This window comes from Leptodactylus fuscus, chromosome 7 (genome assembly GCF_031893055.1).
Source record: "Leptodactylus fuscus isolate aLepFus1 chromosome 7, aLepFus1.hap2, whole genome shotgun sequence".
Taxonomy (NCBI): domain Eukaryota; kingdom Metazoa; phylum Chordata; class Amphibia; order Anura; family Leptodactylidae; genus Leptodactylus; species Leptodactylus fuscus.
In genome coordinates this window covers 78,648,144-78,669,484 of record NC_134271.1, presented here as the reverse complement: position 1 = coordinate 78,669,484, position 21,341 = coordinate 78,648,144, and the positions used below count along the sequence as shown (strand labels likewise).

Genomic DNA, 21,341 nt, shown 5'->3' with positions numbered 1-21,341 from the left:
CCAGCTATAATTAAGAACCCTTGAATGGCTTTGAAACATGTCCACGGTTTTCTGTATTTTATGGATGCTCACGCCACTTCGATTTTAATTTGAGTCTTCAATAAAGTTTGGATATATTACAAGATGACAGTGATGGACTTATACCTATTGTTACTACTTACTTGGGAACCGGCCTGATGATTTTTCTTCACATGCATTGAAAGACAGATTCCTGACATGACTGCACCCATTTTCTTTAAGGTGTTGAGCTGATACTCACATTTATTCCTTGTTCTAATTTAAAGGGAATCTGTCACATGAAAAATGCCATTCAATCTTCAGGTAGTATGTTATAGAGCAGAAGGAGCTGGACTAGACTGAGATATGATTTTTGTGCAAAATGGATTAAATATAACATATCCCTTGAAATCTCTGTTCTTTCCTTGCTGAGAAGCCCAGGAGGCGGCTCTATCGGTGATAGACAGATATCTGTGTGTACGTCATAGAGGAGAGGTTGTCAGCAGTGGTGTAACTAGGAATGGCGGGGCCCTGTGGCGAACTTTTGACATGGGGACCCCCCCCCCTCCCCGACCAACACCGACGACCTCGACCGACCCCCTCCTACGCATTCCGGCACGCTCTATTATACCCCCATAGTGGCCCCTGCACACAGTATTATACCCCTTAGTGGCCCCTGCACACACTATTATGTCCTATAGTGGCCCCTCCACACAGTATTGTACCCCATAGTGGCCCCTGCACACAGTATTATGTCCCTTAGTGGCCCCTGCACACACTATTATGCACCATAGTGGCCCCTGTACACAGTATTATGCCCCATAGTGGCCCCTGCACACAGTATTATGTCCCACTGTGGACACCCATAAACAATTATTATACTCTGGGGTCTGAAAAGACCCCAGAGTATAATAATCAGAGCCCCTGGGGGAGAAAAACATAAAAAAAACCCTCACCTATCTCCCGTCTCCTACGCTGTCGGCCTCCGAAGTAGTCCATCTTCAATGACGTCAGACGTCACATGACCCGAGACGCAGACCAGGGTCCTGAGACATCAAACGACTAGGCCGAAGCCTGCCCGGATCGTGGAGAGGTAAGCAACAGTGTTTTTTATGTTTCTTACCTCTCCCGGGCCGCCGATCATTATACTCAGGGGTCCGAAAAGACCCCCCGAGTATAATGATAGCAGCGGTAGCGGCTGTCACCGGGCCCCTAATGTCCCGGGCCCTGTGGCAGCTGCCTCTGCTGCTACGGCGGTAGTTACGCCACTGGTTGTCAGTCACTGATAGGACCGCCTCCATGACGTGTCAACATAGAAGGAACAGATAATTCAATGGATGAATGCCAAGTTTTACAGGATCTTTTCCTACAAAGCTATACAGTATATCAGCTTACTCAGCACCTTCTGCTGGGCAGCATTTTTCATGACAGGTTCACTTACAGGTTCACTTACCTGTCACTTCATGACAGGTTCCCCGACATCTTCTGGTATGTAATTTGAGTGTATAAAATCTACAGCTGGTATAAGTTACCTACTTTCTTGTTTATAATAATAAGTATCATGCTAGTATAACCCAAGTATCTTCTGGTATATAATTATACATACAACTGCTTGTAGAAGTTATACATCTTGTATACAGTAACATGGACGATGCTGGTATATCCTCCACATCTTATGGTATATAATTATATTTTTTATAATAATATAGCGGACTCCTTTGTATTAGTGTATCATATTCACGGTGATGGGCCTATAAAAAAGTACATTCATTTATTTGTTCTGATAAATTCACAGTAAATTTAGCATTCTTATTAAAATGAACTATTTTGTCATCCTCAGTCATTTCATAGTTGGGTTTGTCAGTATCTGGGGTTTCATTGGCCCCCTGTATTCTTCATCTGTTTATTTAAACCACTTTTCCCGGATTCATTAGATTCTTTGGATCAAATGTAGATTTAATCTGTTTCATGGCTTCAATACCTACTTCCCCAATCTCTTCCTGCAGTAGCCTGCGCTTTCCTATGCCAATGCCGTGTTCACCAGTGCAGGTTCCATTCAGGGCCAGAGCTCTCCTTAAAAAAAAAAAAAAAAAAAAAAAAAAAAAAAAGGATCATTTTGGAGATGGTTTCCATTGAGACCTGCACAAATCCGTCCAAATACATTGCCACTACTCACTGACCACAAACCCACTACTATAAATTACTAAGTACCCCACCTGTCTGGAAGATTCCTTGTTGCATAAAAGCAGTGTGCAACAACCGTGGCTTTTTACAGTCCTCGCAAAGTGGATGGGATTCTAGCAAATGCCATCCATATATTGCATAAAAATATGCCACCGTGGTTTTGAAAATTGCAACATGTCAATTATATCTATGGAAATGCTGTCAGTTTCCCTATAAGTATAATGGAAGCAGAATGTCCACAGAGGAATTCTATGAAAAGCACTGCAGGAAAGACTACGATGTATTGCCATGGCAGTTTTTCCTGCAGCACTTTTTTTGCTGCAGGATACTACATGGGACCTTAGCCTAAAAAAAAAAAGAAAAAAAAAAAAAAAAAAAAAAAGCCTCTAGGTATAAACAGTGTGTGTTCTTATTTACTGATAGAAAGCAGATAAAAGGTGAAAAATTAAAACACAAAGCGCTTTAAAATGACCTGTCATGTCTTATGATATTTCACTAAATTCTTCATTCTCCTTTAGAAAAAAAAAAAACATGTTTATGAGCAAATTGACAACTTTGCCTCTAGTCAAAGGGGTTTGTCCTTACACAGTTTAGCATTAATTGGACAATGTATGGACAAACACACCAATGACTGGTAACACTAAGTTGTCAATGTTTTGATACATTTGACAGAGGAACAGCACAACGGAGTTATAAGAAAAGATGTTCTAGAACTGATATTTTATGAACAATACCAGGATTTAGTAAAAGAGATATATCAAGAAAGATGACAAATCCTCTTCAACATATTTCACTGAAAGGTTCCTACTAAATTATAATGATTTCTGTCCCGACCACAAAAGTTAACGACATTATTGATTACCATTTAGGAGGAACCTGCTAACTTCACAGGCATTTTATCTATTAGGCCTAGTTCACATCTGCGTTCGGGAAGTCCTTTGGGGACCCCCCCAAATGGAATACCGAAATGCATTGACAAGTGGTGAGCTTATGAAAGCACACGGACCCCAGAGACTATAATGGGTTCCATGTGTTTTCTGCGTGCTGTCCGCACAAGTCATGCGGAGAGAAAAGTACTTCATGAACTACTTTTCTCTTTGCATGACTTGTGCAGACAACGCACGGAAAACACACGGGCCCCATTATAGTCTATGGGATCTGTGTGCTTTCATAAACTCACTGCTTGTCAATACTTTTGTTATTCCGTTCGGGGGATCCCAAGCAGACTCCCCGAATGGAATACCGAACGCACATGTGAACCAGGCCTCAATACACGCAATGCAAAATAACTATATGATGTTAAAGTTAAAATACAGTGACAATAACCAAACCCTTTAACATCGATGACTCAATGGGATTGATGTCCCTCTGGCAGTGACACCTGTAATGGAATAAGAGTGGAAGGAGATTTACCTGGCCAGCCGGTTTGTGAATTCCTTCACTTTATTCACTTCTTCCTCATCATTCAGGTCCATCACCATAAGGCAGTGGAAGTTCCCATCACCAACATGTCCAGCTATAGGGCCTGCCAGGTATATAATACAACATACATGATATAATGCATCTATTACTGTAATACCAGAGTATCCCACCACAGAGATATCTATCATTGCATGGTCTCCACCTGATCCTCTACCTGTTCATAAATCCACAGAACATAATTCTGCCACCATCATGCTTCACTGTGTACTACTGACGGTGTGGTGTTTGTCAGACATAACGTCATATGGCTCATTGCTAGCTGGTAATTGGGAGGATAGAATAGTAGTCAGCCAAACATATTATATGTTTCCCTCACAGTATAATGTCTCCCTCCAGGTGTGGGATTTTGTGCATGCAAATGTAGGAAGAAATAGGTGGTCGTTGTAAATCCTGAATAGCACAATGTCAGTCAGCTGCTTCCAAAGTCTAGCAAGATACTGTTTTACAACAGACCGATACTCCAGAAGCAGTCACATCACCGGCCATTTTACAAACCATACAAACTCATTTTAGTTTTGGGCACCAGCTCATAAAGAGGATCTCTTGGAAAACAGTTACTTAAAGGGAAGAGATTTTTTAGGGACCTATTTCAGTTGGGATAACATTAAAATAAGTATATTTTGTTCTGGAGAATTAATGTCTGAGGGGGAGAGGACATGATCTTCTGATATATATATATATATTATATATATATATATATATATATATACATACACATACATAATACTGTGTACAAATCTTCACTTCTCACAAAGTGTTACTTCATGAAGGGGTCTTGAGTTTAATACAGCTACTAGTACCATGTTTGATTATACTAAGACCTGTGCACTCTTGGCATTTTATATACCTGTCAGGTTTGACTTCATGAGGTCTTCCTTTGTCTCCACTATGATTTGGGGAAGTTTGGATACAGGAACACACACATCAGTTGAATATCCCTAAAACAAACAACGGGAGAAACTAGAAAAACCCATGTAATTCTATGCAAGTTTACATTTTTAGACAAGTCATTATGTTCCAGTCACATTACGAGAGTTTTATGATGTGAAGTTTTTATGTCCCTTTCTAGACTTTTCTTCTGTAAATACATATAAAAGCCATCTCCATGACACCTTATTTTCCTCTTCTACTCTGATACCTGGAATCTCAATACTTAACTGGTGAATAATTGTCCAGGCCTCCATCTTTTTATTAGTTGTGGTCCTATTTTTATAATCAGTAAACCTTCTGTCCACAAGGACGTTCACAATTTAGAAAATGGACATGCCCAAGGCTGGCTTTGGGGAAGAAGGGGGAGAAAGGCAGACTGGGCAAGTTTATTAGAGCTGTTTGTTATTTTCCCTTACCTCCCCTCACAAATATTCATCCAAACTAATTTTGAGAGGTTTGCCTGAAGCGGCTAGAGGCTCTGGGGAGCATTATACTGGGGGCCCTCTGAGAGTATATTGAGTGGGGCCACTGTGGAGCATATTATACTGTGTGGTGCAATTGTGGGGAGCATATTATACTGGGGGGCCTCTGAGGAGCATATTACATTGTGTGAGGCCACTGTGGAGTATTATACTGTGTGGGGACACTGTGGAGCATTATATTGCGGGGGGGGGGGGGGGCAGTGTGGGGATCCTATTATACTGTGTGGACCACTGTGGAGCATAGTACATTGTCTGGGAGCATATTATATTCTGTGGGGCCACTGTGGAGATCATATCATACTGTGTGGGGGGCCACTGTGGAGCATTATACTGTGGTGGGGTCCACTGTGGAGCAGGCTCAGGGGAGAATATTTTACTATGGGAGGCTACTAGGGTACTCCCCCCATATTATACTGTGTGGAGCGTTATATTGTGTTGGTGCTCTGGGGAGCATATTATACTGTGTGGAACATTACATACCAAGGGGCCACTATGGGGGGCTCAGGGGAGCATTTTATACTGTGGAGGGCCAAGTGGAACGCTTTCAAAATTCCTACCGACAGCCCTGTGTTCTGTGTCTCCATCACATCTTCCTCACTAAAATCTTGTATATATGTGTAGTGCTCTATCGCCATGTCATTCCCCATACATTCCTATGCATGAAACGCCAGATAGTCAGCACATGTGTGTGATTTCAGTGAAGGAGCCGTGGTGTAGGCTGTTAGCAAAAAATTGTCGAGTGGGCCCCCAGAACAAGTTCCTCTGGTGGGCCCTATGCCCTTCAGCCCAACACTCTATGAGGAAGAACTATTATATATACTGTAACAGGCCTCTTATTTATAAGGGAGGGTTGGCTACTATATATAAGGGGGAAACTTTAATATAAGGGGGGTATTATAAGGGGAACTATTATATATAAGGGGGCTATTATAAAGGAAAATTATATATATGGGAATATGTTTGTGTTGTTGGCATTTGTCGCCTTGCTTTTAATTTTGGGACACACTTTGGCTATAACCACCCTTGGAGGTGCCCTGTCCACCTAAATACTACTGAACGCACTGGCCTATGTAGTACACACATATTCTGATTATCTCACCACTAATGTATGAGGTTGTAATAGAAGAACATTGTGGTAATGTACCCAGGCATGTAACAACTCACCCTGCACCCAGGACGCATAGCAAGGGCGGCATACCATGCATTGTGTCTTGCTGTCCATAACTTGTTCCTTTCTTCCTGATCTCTTGCCCAAGCAAAGTCTGATCCTCCATTTAATTGTGTTATTTCCTCTGAAAAGAAGTGCACATAATGTGAATCTATTACTATGTGTATGCCACATAAGTGACATATGGGGAGTATAGTATCATGTATACAGCACAGATGAGTGAACACACTACACAAACAGTTGAAAGAAAAGTAAGTGAGCCCTTAGGAACCTCTTGTATTTATGCCCTATTTACTAATGAAATGTTATGGGGTCAAAGTAATGCAAAGTAAGTGAACCTTAAATGGAGCTGTCGCCATTAAAAAATTCTAAATGCCATACATTGTTTGATTCTTGTTGTGCCCTGAACAATTGCCACTCATTTTCTTTTTTTTTTTAAATGGCCCACCAGTTCAAAAGATATGGTCCATGGCAGGTTATATGTAAATGAGCTCTTATTCACCCAGTGGGTGGTAACTTTTTAGTTTTAGAGAAAGTGTACAAGTGTAAGTCACTGGGGGTCTAACCACTGGGAAAAGTCCCCTTGCATCCTCCCTGTGAATAATGCACCAATGCCCTTCCCTGGTGCATGCTTCGTTGACATGGATGATACCTGGGGGGGGGGGTTTGGGCTTCAGTATTCCTGGTCGCTGGGAGTCCCTGCAGTTGGATCCCCAGCCATCTGATACTTATCCCCTTATTCTACATTATACTGTATGCTCTGCCTTAAAATCAGCTACCAAAACTATACATTCTGCTTGGGCACAAGACAACCCGCAAATTGGGATCATTCACCCGAGCCTTCTCACAGTGAAAAGTCAAAGCTCTGCTTCAGGGAGCTAGAGAGGCAGAAAATGAGGCAGAGGTCTGCCTTAAATTCCTGCAGCAGTGCATTGTATAGTGGGTGAACAGCGCAGCTTCCAGCATGTTAACATTAACCACACTGCAAAAAAAAACAGGACATGTACATGGCCCCATTGAAATGAATAATTGCAGATCCACAATTGTGGACCAGTAAAATAAAGTTATGTGAATGGGACATTACAGTGCTTTCATTTATACAAACCACAGTGGCCCCTCACACGGTACAATCTGCTCCACAGTAGCCACCCACACAGCATAAAATGCTCTCAAGAGTCCCCTTAAGCTGCTTCATGCGAACCCACAAAATGTTTTCACCATCTGGATTGTTTTGATGATATTATTACACACTTATACTCACCTCGCTTCACTTCTCTGGCTCTCCTTACTGTCCTTGTCTCCCTGAGACTGAGGCAATGCACCCCAGATGTCACTGCTGGGGCCTATAATTGGGCATCAGCAGTCATGTGACTGCTGAGGCCCAATCACAGACCCCTGCAGTGACCACTAGGACGAGTGACCTCAGAGCCCCGAAGAGTATCCTGGGAACCAGCGGAAACCCAGGAGAGGAGAGTATAATTTTATTTTTTTAAATAAGCTTCCATGGGCAGGCTACTATTGGTAAGGGGCCTGGCATCATGTACATGCATCACATAACGCTGAGCATCTTTCCATTAACAATATAAATAGCAGTTAGGAAAACCAGACTTTCCCTGACTGTTATCACAGTGTTCCCTTTCGGGCCCATGGTGACAGCACATGTGCCCACAGAGAGAGCTGTGAGTGTCCCCTCTGACACGTATGCGTGTAAGTTCACCACCAGAGGTATACACAATACAAGTAAGGAGGGATCATTGATGTATAAATGATATAGGTAAGGGATGGTGCACAAATTATACAGTTGAGAAGAAAGCGGTATGTACAATATAGGTGAGGAGAATACTGTGCTGTGTATACGATACACAGAAGTACTCCAATGACTCTGCAATAGTAGGCCTCATGGCAACAATAGGGAATACAGAGATCTTAACCGGGATTTTGTTGAATGGTGCCAGAAGAACCACATCAGGATTAATGCTGAGAAGACCAAGGAGATGGTGGTGGAGTTTAGTAAACGGAGAAGTGCTCCGACCCCGGTGGAGATCCAAGGGATTGTTATTGAGATAGTCAGGACCTATAAGTATCTGGGTGTGCTCCTCAATAATAAACTAGACTGGGCTGATTACCTGGAGGTGCTGCACAGAAAGGGTCACAGCAGACTCTACCTGCTCAGGAGGCTGAGGGCCTTCGGAGTCCAGGGGACACTTCTTAGGGCCTTTTTCAACTCTGTGGTTGCTTCACCCATCTTTTTCGGTGTGGCCTGCTGGGGGAGCAGTATATCAACCAGGGACAGAAATAGACTTGACAGGCTGATCAGAAGGGCCAGCTCTGTCCTGGGGACAGAAGGATACTGTCCGTGGTGACCTCCATGCAGGAGAACAAATCCCACCCCATGTATGAGACCTTGATGGCACTTGGCAGCACTGTAAGTGACCGTCTGCTTCACCCCAGATGTGAGAAGGAGCGCTATCGCAAGTCCTTCCTTCCAACCGCAGTCAGGCTGTATAATCTACATCAGTCCAAGCGAAGATCACTCTGTGCAGAAATTAAATGATTATGACCATGAAGTCTTCCTTCTTTCTTCTTCTGTTCCTTAGCTGCTATGGACTCCTAGTATATCTTTCTCAGCATATGTGTGTCTACATCTGTAATATATTACTGTGTATCATCCTGTACCTGTATTACTATGCTGCTGTAACATACTGAAATTTCCCCACTGTGGGACTATTAAAGGATTATCTTATCTTATACAAATGAACAAAGTACAGAACTATGTATACAGTTCAGGCAAGATGGGATGAGTGATGTGTAAATGATACAGATAAAAGGAGTACAGCTCTGTGTATATATCAGAAGTGAGACTCTTACCTGCCAGTTGTACTTGCTCTTTCACTCCATTCTCTGTACCATGGAACTCCAGGAAGAGTGTGGGAAGCACAGGGTAGCTTAGGCCATTGAATTTGTTGCATGCATCAATCATGACATCATCTAAGAACTCTGCAATCAGATATAGGATGTCAGAGTCAGTGCATTCATGTCGGTCACCTTCATCATCTTACTGGAGATATCTGAAATACTGCAGTCCACAGTGTGTGCCATTCAGCTGTGCTCTAGACCTGTACCTGGCGGTTTGGTGCAAAGTGACTATGTTGCAATGATATCTGTCCCTCCCTGGTCTTATACTGGCAAGATCCAGTGAACACAAACCTGAAGAAACCTTATCAAAGATGCAAGTGTTAAGAGGCTCTGTCTAGAGAAGATAAAGCCCACAGTATATACAGAGTTCTTGTTGGTTGAGGTCTGGAGGGTCAATACATGTCCAATTCCAGTTAACCCCCCCCCCCTTTCCCGAAATGGGACTAAATCATGTGATGGACATCTAGTATCACAGCACTATTGGCAGCTCTGTGATTTGTGAACCCAGCTAGGTGTGATCTGCACAACTCACCAATCCTGGCAATGGGCATTCCACACTGTAGAATCTGTACTGTGCTGTCCACTGCAGCCTGAACACTGGGGAAAGCACACATGGCAGACATAGTGGCCTCAGGCACTCCATAAAGTCGCAGAGTGGCTTTGGTTATAATCCCCAATGTCCCCTCTGAGCCCACAAACAGACTAGTCAGGTTGTATCCAGCAGACGTCTTCCTGTAGAAAGACCAAAGTGACCCTTAATCATACAGTGCTATGAAAAAGTATTCACACATTTCCAGATGTTTTCTAATGGTTTATGATCAAAATGGATCTGAAGAATCCCATAAAACAGGAACATCTGCCTCTATCGTAATAACTCATGTGAGAGAGAAACTGCCCCCTTATATTATCACAGCCCACCATATGCTCTCATTGCTGGCAGAATACAGACCTTGTGACTTGAGCTTTTATTCTGATGATGTTCTAAGCAGGGCTGAGTTGGAGTACATTTTGAGATAGGTTGGAAAAAGGTTACAGACTCCTACCTCATAATAAAATAATGAATAATTCTTATTTATAACTAGACAATTATTAAAGGGGCTCTATCAGCAAAATCATGCTGATAGAGCCCCACACCCTGAATGCCCGCCCACCGTGCACATTCGGTAAGTAGAGCACATTCTTTTTTAGGTTATTATTTTAAAACGGGGGGGGGGGGGGGGGGGGTAGTTTAATATAACATTTACGGTGCCTGAATAGCCTTTTTAAAGGCTATTCACGCATATGTGGGGCTCTATCAGCATGATTTTTCTGATAGAGCCCCTTTAATAATGTATAATTATTTAGATGCATAGCTTGTTGTATATTTGCTTTCACAGGAATTCAGTCACTAGCCTTTATCGTGAATTAAAGGACCTTTACTGTTTCTGTCTGACCGTAACTGTCAGACCTTTATGAAGGAGTCAGAGTCAGATAGTGGAAAAATAAAGGAGTCAGCTGTTTTTCCTTCCGATTCCACAGCCCTGGTTCTAGGAGAATATATTTAAAGGTTTTTTTTTTCCAGGACTTAAATAGTGATTCACAAAATCGGTCATCAATATTAACATAATAGGCTCAACAATGTATAGGTGGCTATGTTTGGTAACACAGTTCATTCCCACTTATGTGAATGAGACTAAGCTTGAGTACAAGGCCCAGGGCTCTCACTCTCCGTCAAATACTTTTATAAGAGTTTGCCTAAACTGAGTGATTTAGGAAGCAATTTTAAGGAAGTATAGCTAATGTCTTGGGGCACATGCGGTTTTATATACTGAATTCAGCAAACTGTCAGCTCTGTGCCCCAGGACTGGAGATATCCTTGCTGTCACAACGGCAATGATCTTAGTCCACCGTCTGAAGGGCGTCCCCAACAGTCTAGCTGGGCTATGAGGAATGCCCACCCCTGACGGGAGGGGGGGGAGCTTCATGTTGATGGTGGGATAGTTCATATGAATGGTCCCATCATCAACTGAATGGTGACATTGGAGTCGTCAAAAAAAAAAAAAAAAAAAAAAGCCGGTCCTTGCAGTGAGGACTACCGGCGGCACTAGCCCCAGGGTACTGCAGGACTGGACAGTGATGGGGTACTTTTTTTTCACCTAGCTTTTCATTTTTAATGTATGTGTAATGTCTGTGTTGATCATGGACAGCACACAAATCCTATTGATTTTTAATGGCCACTGCAAGTGTCGCTGATTGTATAAAAGTAAGTAGGGGATTTGGAGCTCTGTATCAAAGAAACCAGAACTCAGTTCCTATAAAGAATTTTAAACCTTTTTAGAATTAAATGAACATTTTTCTCTGCTCTGATGCAAGGAAAATATACAAACAGCATGTGACAACCAGTATCAATGGTGACGCAACGTAGAAACAAGATGTCATTGGGTGATATTGTCAAGGAACCATAACAGTGGGGACCAAGCTGCTAGTAATGTAATGGAAGACCTGTAAATGGTGAGTTGTCTACCATCATTAGGAATACTAGGTATTACTCAAGGATACAAATCAACTTAAAATTCCTTAACAGTCTATATAATGGGAATCCGCACTGATGAACCTGGAAAACCCTGTTGGCCCCAGCCCATATGTGCAGCATATATACCAGACCTGAAGCTTCTTTCTTTTCCTGCTGTGCACAGTACACGACCATCAGGCAGTACAACTTCCAGATTGATGACATTGTCTCGCATTGTGCCATACCGTACTGCGTTGGTGCCTGATGCACTGGTTGCTGCCATTCCACAGAGAGAAGCATCAGCTCCTGGATCTAAAAAATCCCAAGAAATAATCACCTGTAATGTAAACCTCATGCTTCATCCTCATATCGATCTATGGTTTGCATTCACAGTTTTGGCATAACAAAGCCTCCACTCATACAGTGTAGCAAACATAATGGAGTAAGGCAAGAACATAGAAGGAGGCTACCTCACCTACAGGAAACCACAGACCACTGTCTCTGAGATATGCATTCAGGCTTTTGCGGGTGACCCCAGGCTCCACAGTCACATAAAAGTCATCTGTGTTGAGATGAAGAATTTTGTCCATTCGTGTGAGATCAAAACACACCCCTCCCTAAAACACAATGGACAATTGAAGAGAAAAACTCTACATAGATCTGCTCTTATGATGCAGCATACAGTGCCCTGCCCTTATAATGCAGTAATCTACACAATGGGGCTGATTTACTACTACTGTCTTCAGTTCAAAGTATGCCAGATTTATCACAATGACTGATGCTGGATGCTAAATCTGGTTCATTGTTAGTCTGTCTTGTCTAAATTTACACCACGCATAAGTTGGCTTAGTTTACAAAAAACCATAAAATTTTGGAACATGGATGTCCCTTTTAATTTTATTTATATAGCGCCAACATATTCTGCAGCACTGTACAATTTCCAGGGTTCAAGTACAGTCAAAAAAGATACATTAAAAAATAAATAGTCAAGTCACACAATGGTGACATGAGGTGTAAAGCAAGTTTTTTGTGCAAATTGTGCCAGAACTGTGGCACAATTTAAATAATACATTTGCCCCAAAGTCTGGCCCTCATGATAAAGTATTGTAATGTAATGTAAAACCGCATTCTGCTGTTATGATGCAATGATATATGCAGTGTCCTATGCTTATGATGTATACGCATGATACAGTGGTGTACACTACATTATGTCCTTATGATGTAGTGGTGTAAGCAGCATTCTGCCCCTATGGCACAGTAGTCTAAACTATGTATTACTGTTATAACTCTTAATAATGGTGTATGCAAGGTCCTCTCCTTATAATACATTATATATATATATATATATATATATATATATATATATATATATATACACACACACACACACACACACACACACACAGTGGGGCAAAAAAGTATTTAGTCAGTCACCAATAGTGCAAGTTCCACCACTTGAAAAGATGAGAGGCGTCTGTAATTTACATCATAGGTAGACCTCAACTATGAGAGACAAAATGAGAAAACAAATCCAGAAAATCACATTGTCTGATTTTGTAAGAATTTATTTGCAAATTATGGTGGAAAATAAGTATTTGGTCACCTACAAACAATCAAGATTTCTGGCTCTCACAGACCTGTAACTTCTTCTTTAAGAGTCTCCTCTTTCCTCCACTCATTACCTGTAGTAATGGCACCTGTTTAAACTTGTTATTAGTATAAAAAGACACCTGTGCACACCCTCAAACAGTCAGACTTCAAACTCCACTATGGTGAAGACCAAAGAGCTGTCAAAGGACACCAGAAACAAAATTGTAGCCCTGCACCAGGCTGGGAAGACTGTATCAGCAATAGGCAACCAGCTTGGATTGAAGAAATCAACTGTGGGAGCAATAATTAGAAAATGGAAGACATACAAGACCACTGATAATCTCCCTCGATCTGGGGCTCCACACAAAATCTCACCCCGTGGGGTCAAAATGATCCCAAGAACGGTGAGCAAAAATCCCAGAACCACGCGGGGGGACCTAGTGAATGAACTGCAGAGAGCTGGGACCAATGTAACAAAGCCTACCATCAGTAACGCACTACGCCGCCAGGGACTCAGATCCTGCAGTGCCAGACGTGTCCCACTGCTTAAGCCAGTACATGTCCGGGCCCGTCTGAAGTTTGCTAGAGAGCATTTGGATGATCCAGAAGAGTATTGGGAGAATGTCCTATGGTCTGATGAAACCAAACTGGAACTGTTTGGTAGAAACACAACTTTTCGTGTTTGGAGGAAAAAGAATACTGAGTTGCATCCATCAAACACCATACCTACTGTAAAGCATGGGGGTGGAAACATCATGCTTTGGGGCTGTTTCTCTGCAAAGGGGCCAGGACGACTGATCCGGGTACATAAAAGAATTAATGGGGCCATGTATCCTGAGATTTTGAGTGCAAACCTCCTTCCATCAGCAAGGGCATTGAAGACGAAACGTGGCTGGGTCTTTCAACATGACAATGATCCAAAGCACACCGCCAGGGCAACGAAAGAGTGGCTTTGTAAGAAGCATTTCAAGGTCCTGGAGTGGCCTAGCCAGTTTCCAGATCTCGACCCTATAGAAAACCTTTGGAGGGAGTTGAAAGTCCGTGTTGCCAAGCGACAGCCCCAAAACATCACTGCTCTAGAGGAGATCTGCATGGAGGAATGGGCCAACATACCAACAACAGTGTGTGCCAACCTTGTGAAGACTTACAGAAAACGTTTGACCTCTGTCATTGCCAACAAAGGATATAGAACAAAGTATTGAGATGACATTTTGTTACTGACCAAATACTTATTTTCCACCATAATTTGCAAATAAATTCTTACAAAATCAGACAATGTGATTTTCTGGATTTGTTTTCTCATTTTGTCTCTCATAGTTGAGGTCTACCTATGATGTAAATTACAGACGCCTCTCATCTTTTTAAGTGGTGGAACTTGCACTATTGGTGACTGACTAAATACTTTTTTGCCCCACTGTATATTTGCTGCATACAACTCTTATGATATAGTGGTATACACAGTATGCAGCCCTTATAATGCTGTGATATATAAGATGTTCTTCTCTTATGACACAGAACTATTTCTATGACCTGGCAGCATTACCCTTCTTATATACAAAAACGTATTGCTAAAAATGAGTTTGCCGTTTTTTATTGGCTTAGGTGATAATGATATTTTAATAACTTTGTATTCATTGTAGAGCTATAATCATCATCAGAGGACAGAATATTAGCCACCACATAGAGAAGAATAAAGGTCTACATACTCTCAGTGCACTCACTCCACCTTCCAGCCCAGTCCCTGTGCCAAAAGGAATCATGGGGATGTTCTGTGTATAACACAGCTGGGCCACCTTGCTGACTTGCTCGACATTCTGTGGCCAGATGACAACATCAGGGGGCTGACAGCTGTACAGGAAAGAGAGGACATGTTTTTTTTAGACTCTAAGGGCTAGTTCACACGGGCACAGAGGGGGCGGATTATGGCGTGTAATCCACGTCATAATCCGCTCCCTCACAATGGTTGTCTATGGAGACCGCCAGGCTACTTTTTTCCGTAAGCGGCATGTTGCCGCTCTCAGAAAATAGAAGCGGGCTGCCCTTTCTTCAGGTGGATTCCGCAGCTCGTTGAGCCGTGGTGTCCGCCTCGCGGCAGCAACCTCCGGAGTCAGCCCATTCATTTGAGCCTACTCCGGAGGGGGGAAGCCGCGACTGTCGTGGCAGGCGGGCTTTGGCCCGATAGTGATGCAGGGAGCCAAAATCCGCCCTTACTCCCTTCCGTGTGAAGTTACCCTAAGGCCTTTTTTTTTTTTTTTATGTAGATTGTGAGCCCCACACAGAGCTCACAATGTACATTTTCCCCCTATCAGTATGTCTTTGTAGAATGGGAGGAAATCCACGCAAACACAGGGAGAACATACAAACTCCTTGCAGAGGTTGTTCCTGGCAAGATTCGAACCCAGGACACCAACACTGCAAGGCTGCAGTGCTAACCACTGAGCCACTGTGTTGCCGAACCATAAGACCTTATTCAGACATCCACCTTTTGCAACATGTGATGGCTGTGAAAATCAGAAGCATCAGTTGCAGCACACGCACAGTCCATTCACTTAAATTAGTGAAGGCGTGGCAGTGATACAGTGATCTTTGATTTTATGATGGGATATGTCTTACAGACCTCATATACACAGGCGAGGGATGAGGCTGGGATTTCACTTATGCTCCAGGCCTTGGTTTATGAACCTTAGACCTGCAATGAACCTTTACAGTTTAGTGGAGGTGACAGAGTAGGGACAGGTATCAGTGGATGGGAAATCTTCACCAGAGTTACCTGTGCATGGATTCGTCCTTGCCATGCTGCTCACGGACAACCTTTGCTGTAGACACATTGCTGTCTCCAACCAATGCCCTTAAATCACCTACCAGCTGCCAAAAGAAAAAGAACACAATGATGATAAGAAGCAGAGATAAAGACCAGAACCATTAGCGTGTCTAACCATAGGCAGCCCTGGTCTATTCTAGTTTTTTTTTACCCATTGCTTTAAATTTGCATATATGTTGCTCATGGACTACCATTAGAGAAGCGGCCACTCAGGCCTATTGACTGGATGTGGATGTTGTGTGCCAGTTCCAATCCCTACTGTCTAGGTAAACTATGTACATGAATACTCAAATGAAGCAGCACTACAAACCTGGATACAATTTCACTTCAATTTACAACAATATGCATCAAGCCTCTAGTGCAGGGGTAGGGAACGTACGGCTCTCCAGATGTTGCAAAACTACAATTCCCAGCATGCCTACTTGCTCTGCTGTTCTTGGAACTCCCATGGAAGTGAATGGAGCATGATGGGAGTTGTAGTTTCACAGCAGCTGGAGAGCCGAAGGTTCCCTATCCCTGCTCTAGTGTGTTCAGTCCATATACTACCGATAACCAGATAGATCACAGCAGTGTTGTTTGGTCATTAAACATCTGTGACACTTAACTATGCAGAGGATTCTGGGAAAAAAAAACTATACCAGGCACATCTAAAGGAGTCCACAGCAGACTGCTGAATATCTCTAATATATACACTCACCGGCCACTTTATTAGGTACACCTGTCCAACTGCTCGTTAACACTTAATTTCTAATCAGCCAATCACATGGCGGCAACTCAGTGCATTTCGGCATGTAGACATGGTCAAGACAATCTCCTGCAGTTCAAACCGAGCATCAGTATGGGGGAAGAAAGGTGATTTGAGTGCCTTTGAACGTGGCATGGTTGTTGGTGCCAGAAGGGCTGGTCTGAGTATTTCAGAAACTGCTGATCTACTGGGATTTTCACACACAACCATCTCTAGGGTTTACAGAGAATGGTCCGAAAAAGAAAAAACATCCAGTGAGCGGCAGTTCTGTGGGCGGAAATGCGTTGTTGATGCCAGAGGTCAGAGGAGAATGGCCAGACTGGTTCGAGCTGATAGAAAGGCAACAGTGACTCAAATAGCCACCCGTTACAACCAAGGTAGCCAGAAGAGCATCTCTGAATGCACAGTACGTCAAACTTTGAGGCAGATGGGCTACAGCAGCAGAAGACCACACCGGGTGCCACTCCTTTCAGCTAAGAACAGGAAACTGAGGCTACAATTTGCACAAGCTCATCGAAATTGGACAATTGAAGATTGGAAAAACGTTGCCTGGTCTGATGAGTCTCGATTTCTGCTGCGACATTCGGATGGTAGGGTCAGAATTTGGCGTCAACAACATGAAAGCATGGATCCATCCTGCCTTGTATCAACTGTTCAGGCTGGTGGTGGTGGTGTCATGGTGTGGGGAATATTTTCTTGGCACTCTTTGGGCCCCTTGGTACCAATTGAGCATCGTTGCAACGCCAAAGCCTACCTGAGTATTGTTGCTGACCATGTCCATCCCTTTATGACCACAATGTACCCAACATCTGATGGCTACTTTCAGCAGGATAATGCGCCATGTCATAAAGCTGGAATCATCTCAGACTGGTTTCTTGAACATGACAATGAGTTCACTGTACTCCAATGGCCTCCACAGTCACCAGATCTCAATCCAATAGAGCATCTTTGGGATGTGGTGGAACGGGAGATTCGCATCATGGATGTGCAGCCGACAAATCTGCGGCAACTGTGTGATGCCATCATGTCAATATGGACCAAAATCTCTGAGGAATGCTTCCAGCACCTTGTTGAATCTATGCCACGAAGAATTGAGGCAGTTCTGAAGGCAAAAGGGGGTCCAACTCGTTACTAGCATGGTGTACCTAATAAAGTGGCCGGTGAGTGTATGTTTGGCGGCACACTTTAACACCGTGTAACGTGAGCCTAATCGCGTGACTGCTGTGGGCACATAAGGGCATACCTCGCACATGCTATGTTAACCACATGCTCTGTACTTTGTCAGCGACCTCTTTCGTGGGACACTTTTTGTTACCGAGCAGAATCATTTGCAGCACAATACTACCAGACATTCATTATGTGGACTGCCTGCAATTTACAATCAGTTCTTACAATTTTGACAATAACAACTAATTTAGTTTCAGACTAGCAATTGATTGCTATGGGAAACACTTACTAGAATAATTTCTATGCAAATCACTCATAATAAATGGATGCTTGATAGTGGCATGTTTTCCATAGGGAGCCATGTTAAAAAAAATAAATAAAAAAAAGTTGACTACTCTTTTTGCCTCTATATGAAATAACACAGTCTGTTGCATTATTCCACACAAATGTAAAATGGATTGAGGATACTATTATTATTATTGGTGTCAGTCGGTATAATGGTGGTTTATGGATCCATTTGACAAGTACATTGTGAGCTTTCTAGGCAGATATGCATTATGCAAGGAACCTGAGCTCAGAATCCTCAGTATGGCTCCAAGCCTCACACTACACTCCCTCTTAAGCCAGTTTTGGGCTCATACACATGAACATCACCGGAATCCCGATTTTGCATCTCATAACACCCTGTAGACCTCCGCTGTACCTCCGGGTGTATTTTTATATTAATGCATGCCATATACAGACTGGCATTGTGGAACAATCAGTGTCAATGAGACCTTACTGTGACATTGTCCACGACCTGTCCCTGTGTACATGCTAGCCTATGATAAAGAGGGGATGACGTTTATAAGAGATTGGAATGTATGGTCAAGTGAGCTTTACAAGCTCCATAAAAACTGGTTAATGTTCCCTTAAGGAGGTGGTTGCTGTATCATCCACTTAGGGTAGGATCACACTAATTATTAATATATACGTTGCTCCTATCTGAGCAGATGGAGCACCCTCTGTTTGGTTTCCGAGTTTAAAAAAAATAAATAAAAAATGGGCGGTTTCTTTCATCATGTTTTTTTACTTTTCTGACAGAAGTTGTGCATGCAGGACTTTTTCTTCCCTTACAAAAGTAAAGAAATATGACAGAAGAAAGCCATTATATTTACATCAGAGTCAAGGTGAACGGACACAGAAGGAGGAGGATCCATCTGCAGCCATCACTCTACTATCATCAAATACAGCACACTAATAACAGTAGTGTGAATATTGTCTAATGAAGAAGAGATATGAAATCCTCCAACTCTGTATAGGATGTGGTCAAGGGATACAAATACTGGACTAAAAGGAGTACTGGGGTTAAATAGGGAGAGAATGTGCCATCCTTAGAGTCATCTGTGGCGTGTGGAGGGTGAACTGGGCAGAGGGTAGAAGAGGTAGTGCCCCAGCCCCCCACCCTCTGACAGGTGACCTCCTGTATGTGACGTCATCATACCTGCGCTGTAACTCCATATGACCTGCGGCCCCACTTGCAGAGCCGGGCAGCCCCGGATACACCTCCTAACTGCAGCAGCAGCAGCGCCATGGCAGCCAGGCCGCTCCGGGGTCACAGTGCGCACTTACATAAGGCTCCTATGTAACTGAATGTCACTGGACATTGTGGGGGCGGGAGAAGGGCGGGAACCAGAGGGCGCCATCTACACCCACTTAAAGAAACAAGACCCCGCACTAGAGGCTCCGCCGCTCTCCCCATCTATGGTTATACCTATGAAGAAGAAGCTGCACATGACGGAGTGTAGAGAATTACGAGAACGTGCTGCTTTATATATGTATAGAACCCGCTCATGTGAACTAGTCTCCTGAGACATTGTAGATTATTGTATCATATAATACTGACCTAGCTGCTGAGGTGTTGTCTGCTGCCTAGCCACTGTAGCAGGTGTCATACTGTCACTATATCTATTATTATTTATTCATTATGGTTTCTTGTATAGCGCCATCATATTCCGCAGCACTTCACAATGACAGTCATTGGCCCACATAGGGATCACAATCTACAGTCCCTATCAGTATGTCTTTGGCGTGTGGGAGGAAACTGGAGTACCCGGAGGAAACCCACGCAAACACGGGGAGAACATACAAACTCCTTGCAGATGTTGTCCTTGGCAGGATTCAAACCCAGGACTCCAGTGCTAACCACTGAGCCACCATGCTGCCCAATCCTACTATGTGTGATGCTGCTTAATGAGCTGCTGTATCTAAGCCTAGTGTGTGTGTGTGAAACTGGCTGCAAAATTGCTGTATCTAATTCTATCATGTGTGATACTGACTGCAAACCCAAGCCCTGCCATCTGTGAAACTATCCATTGATCCCCTGTATGAAATCCTATAATACTCAGTACTGTATGCTAAGGCCTGGTTCACATCTGCATTTGGGTTTCCATTCAGGGAGTCCGCTTGGGGACCCTCTGGATGGAAATCTATCCACAATGGAAACCTGTGGACCCCATAGACTATAATAGGGTCCGTGTGTTTCCTCTCAGTTTTTACACGAAACATGCGGAGAGAAAAGTGCTGCTTGCAGGACTGCTCTTATAGTTGTATAGTGGATAGGGAATGTGAGAGGAACAGCTGCTCATATAGTTGTATAATGGATACAGAATGTGACACAAGAGGTGAGAAGCTGCACAAATATTCCTGTAGTGGATACAGAATGTGAGGGGAGAAGCTACTCATATAGTCATGTAGTGGACACAGGAGGTAAGGGGAGAAACTGCTCATATAGTTGTATAGTGAATACAAATGGTGAGGCGATAAAGGAATATAGAAAATAGAACTACAAAGCAACCAATGTTTTTTTTTTTGTTCCACCACACTCTGCTCAGTGAAAGTAATGTTATCTTTATCCTGTGAGCTGTTGCAGTTGTGGCAGTACGCATTCAGTATCTGGTGATTGTTTTTTTTTCATTATAGACGTATTCCACCAATATGCATCATTTAGCCAGTATTACATTATATCTTACTATGTGACTCTCACTCTAATAAAATGCACAAGAGTTAAAAACCCAGTACTGTATGATGGACTGTGCTACACACACAGGGATAGCTATAAGATAAGATAGATAATCCTTTAATAGTCCCACAATGGGGATGTAGAGGTAGATATGGCTTCCAGGCCTTGGAGGGTGAGGGAATCTAATGGCCCCTCTAACACCTAATAAGACACCAGATACCTAGCACATAGTAAGTTGGGCCCCTGTTAGAGATATTGCATTGGAGCCCAGGAGCTTCATATTATGCCTCTGAAGAGTTGTGTCAGTGTAGTTGAGATAAGCCAGTGAACAATATTTGATTCGAGATCTTTGCTTTCACATTATGGT

General features: G+C 43.0%; 1 protein-coding gene across 1 annotated transcript; it reads right to left on the bottom strand.

Annotated features, from left to right (window-relative positions):
* Positions 1-1,716: 1,716 nt before the first annotated feature.
* Positions 1,717-19,609, bottom strand: LDHD (lactate dehydrogenase D). The gene is made up of 11 exons (XM_075282258.1): positions 19,457-19,609; positions 16,011-16,105; positions 14,947-15,088; positions 12,126-12,267; positions 11,803-11,962; positions 9,692-9,891; positions 9,112-9,240; positions 6,240-6,367; positions 4,511-4,601; positions 3,595-3,706; positions 1,717-2,070 (listed from the first exon to the last, which is right to left on the bottom strand). The coding sequence occupies exons 1-11, from the start codon at positions 19,544-19,546 to the stop codon at positions 1,905-1,907; spliced, it is 1,455 nt and encodes a 484-aa protein (XP_075138359.1). The 5' UTR covers positions 19,547-19,609; the 3' UTR covers positions 1,717-1,904.
* Positions 19,610-21,341: the final 1,732 nt, after the last annotated feature.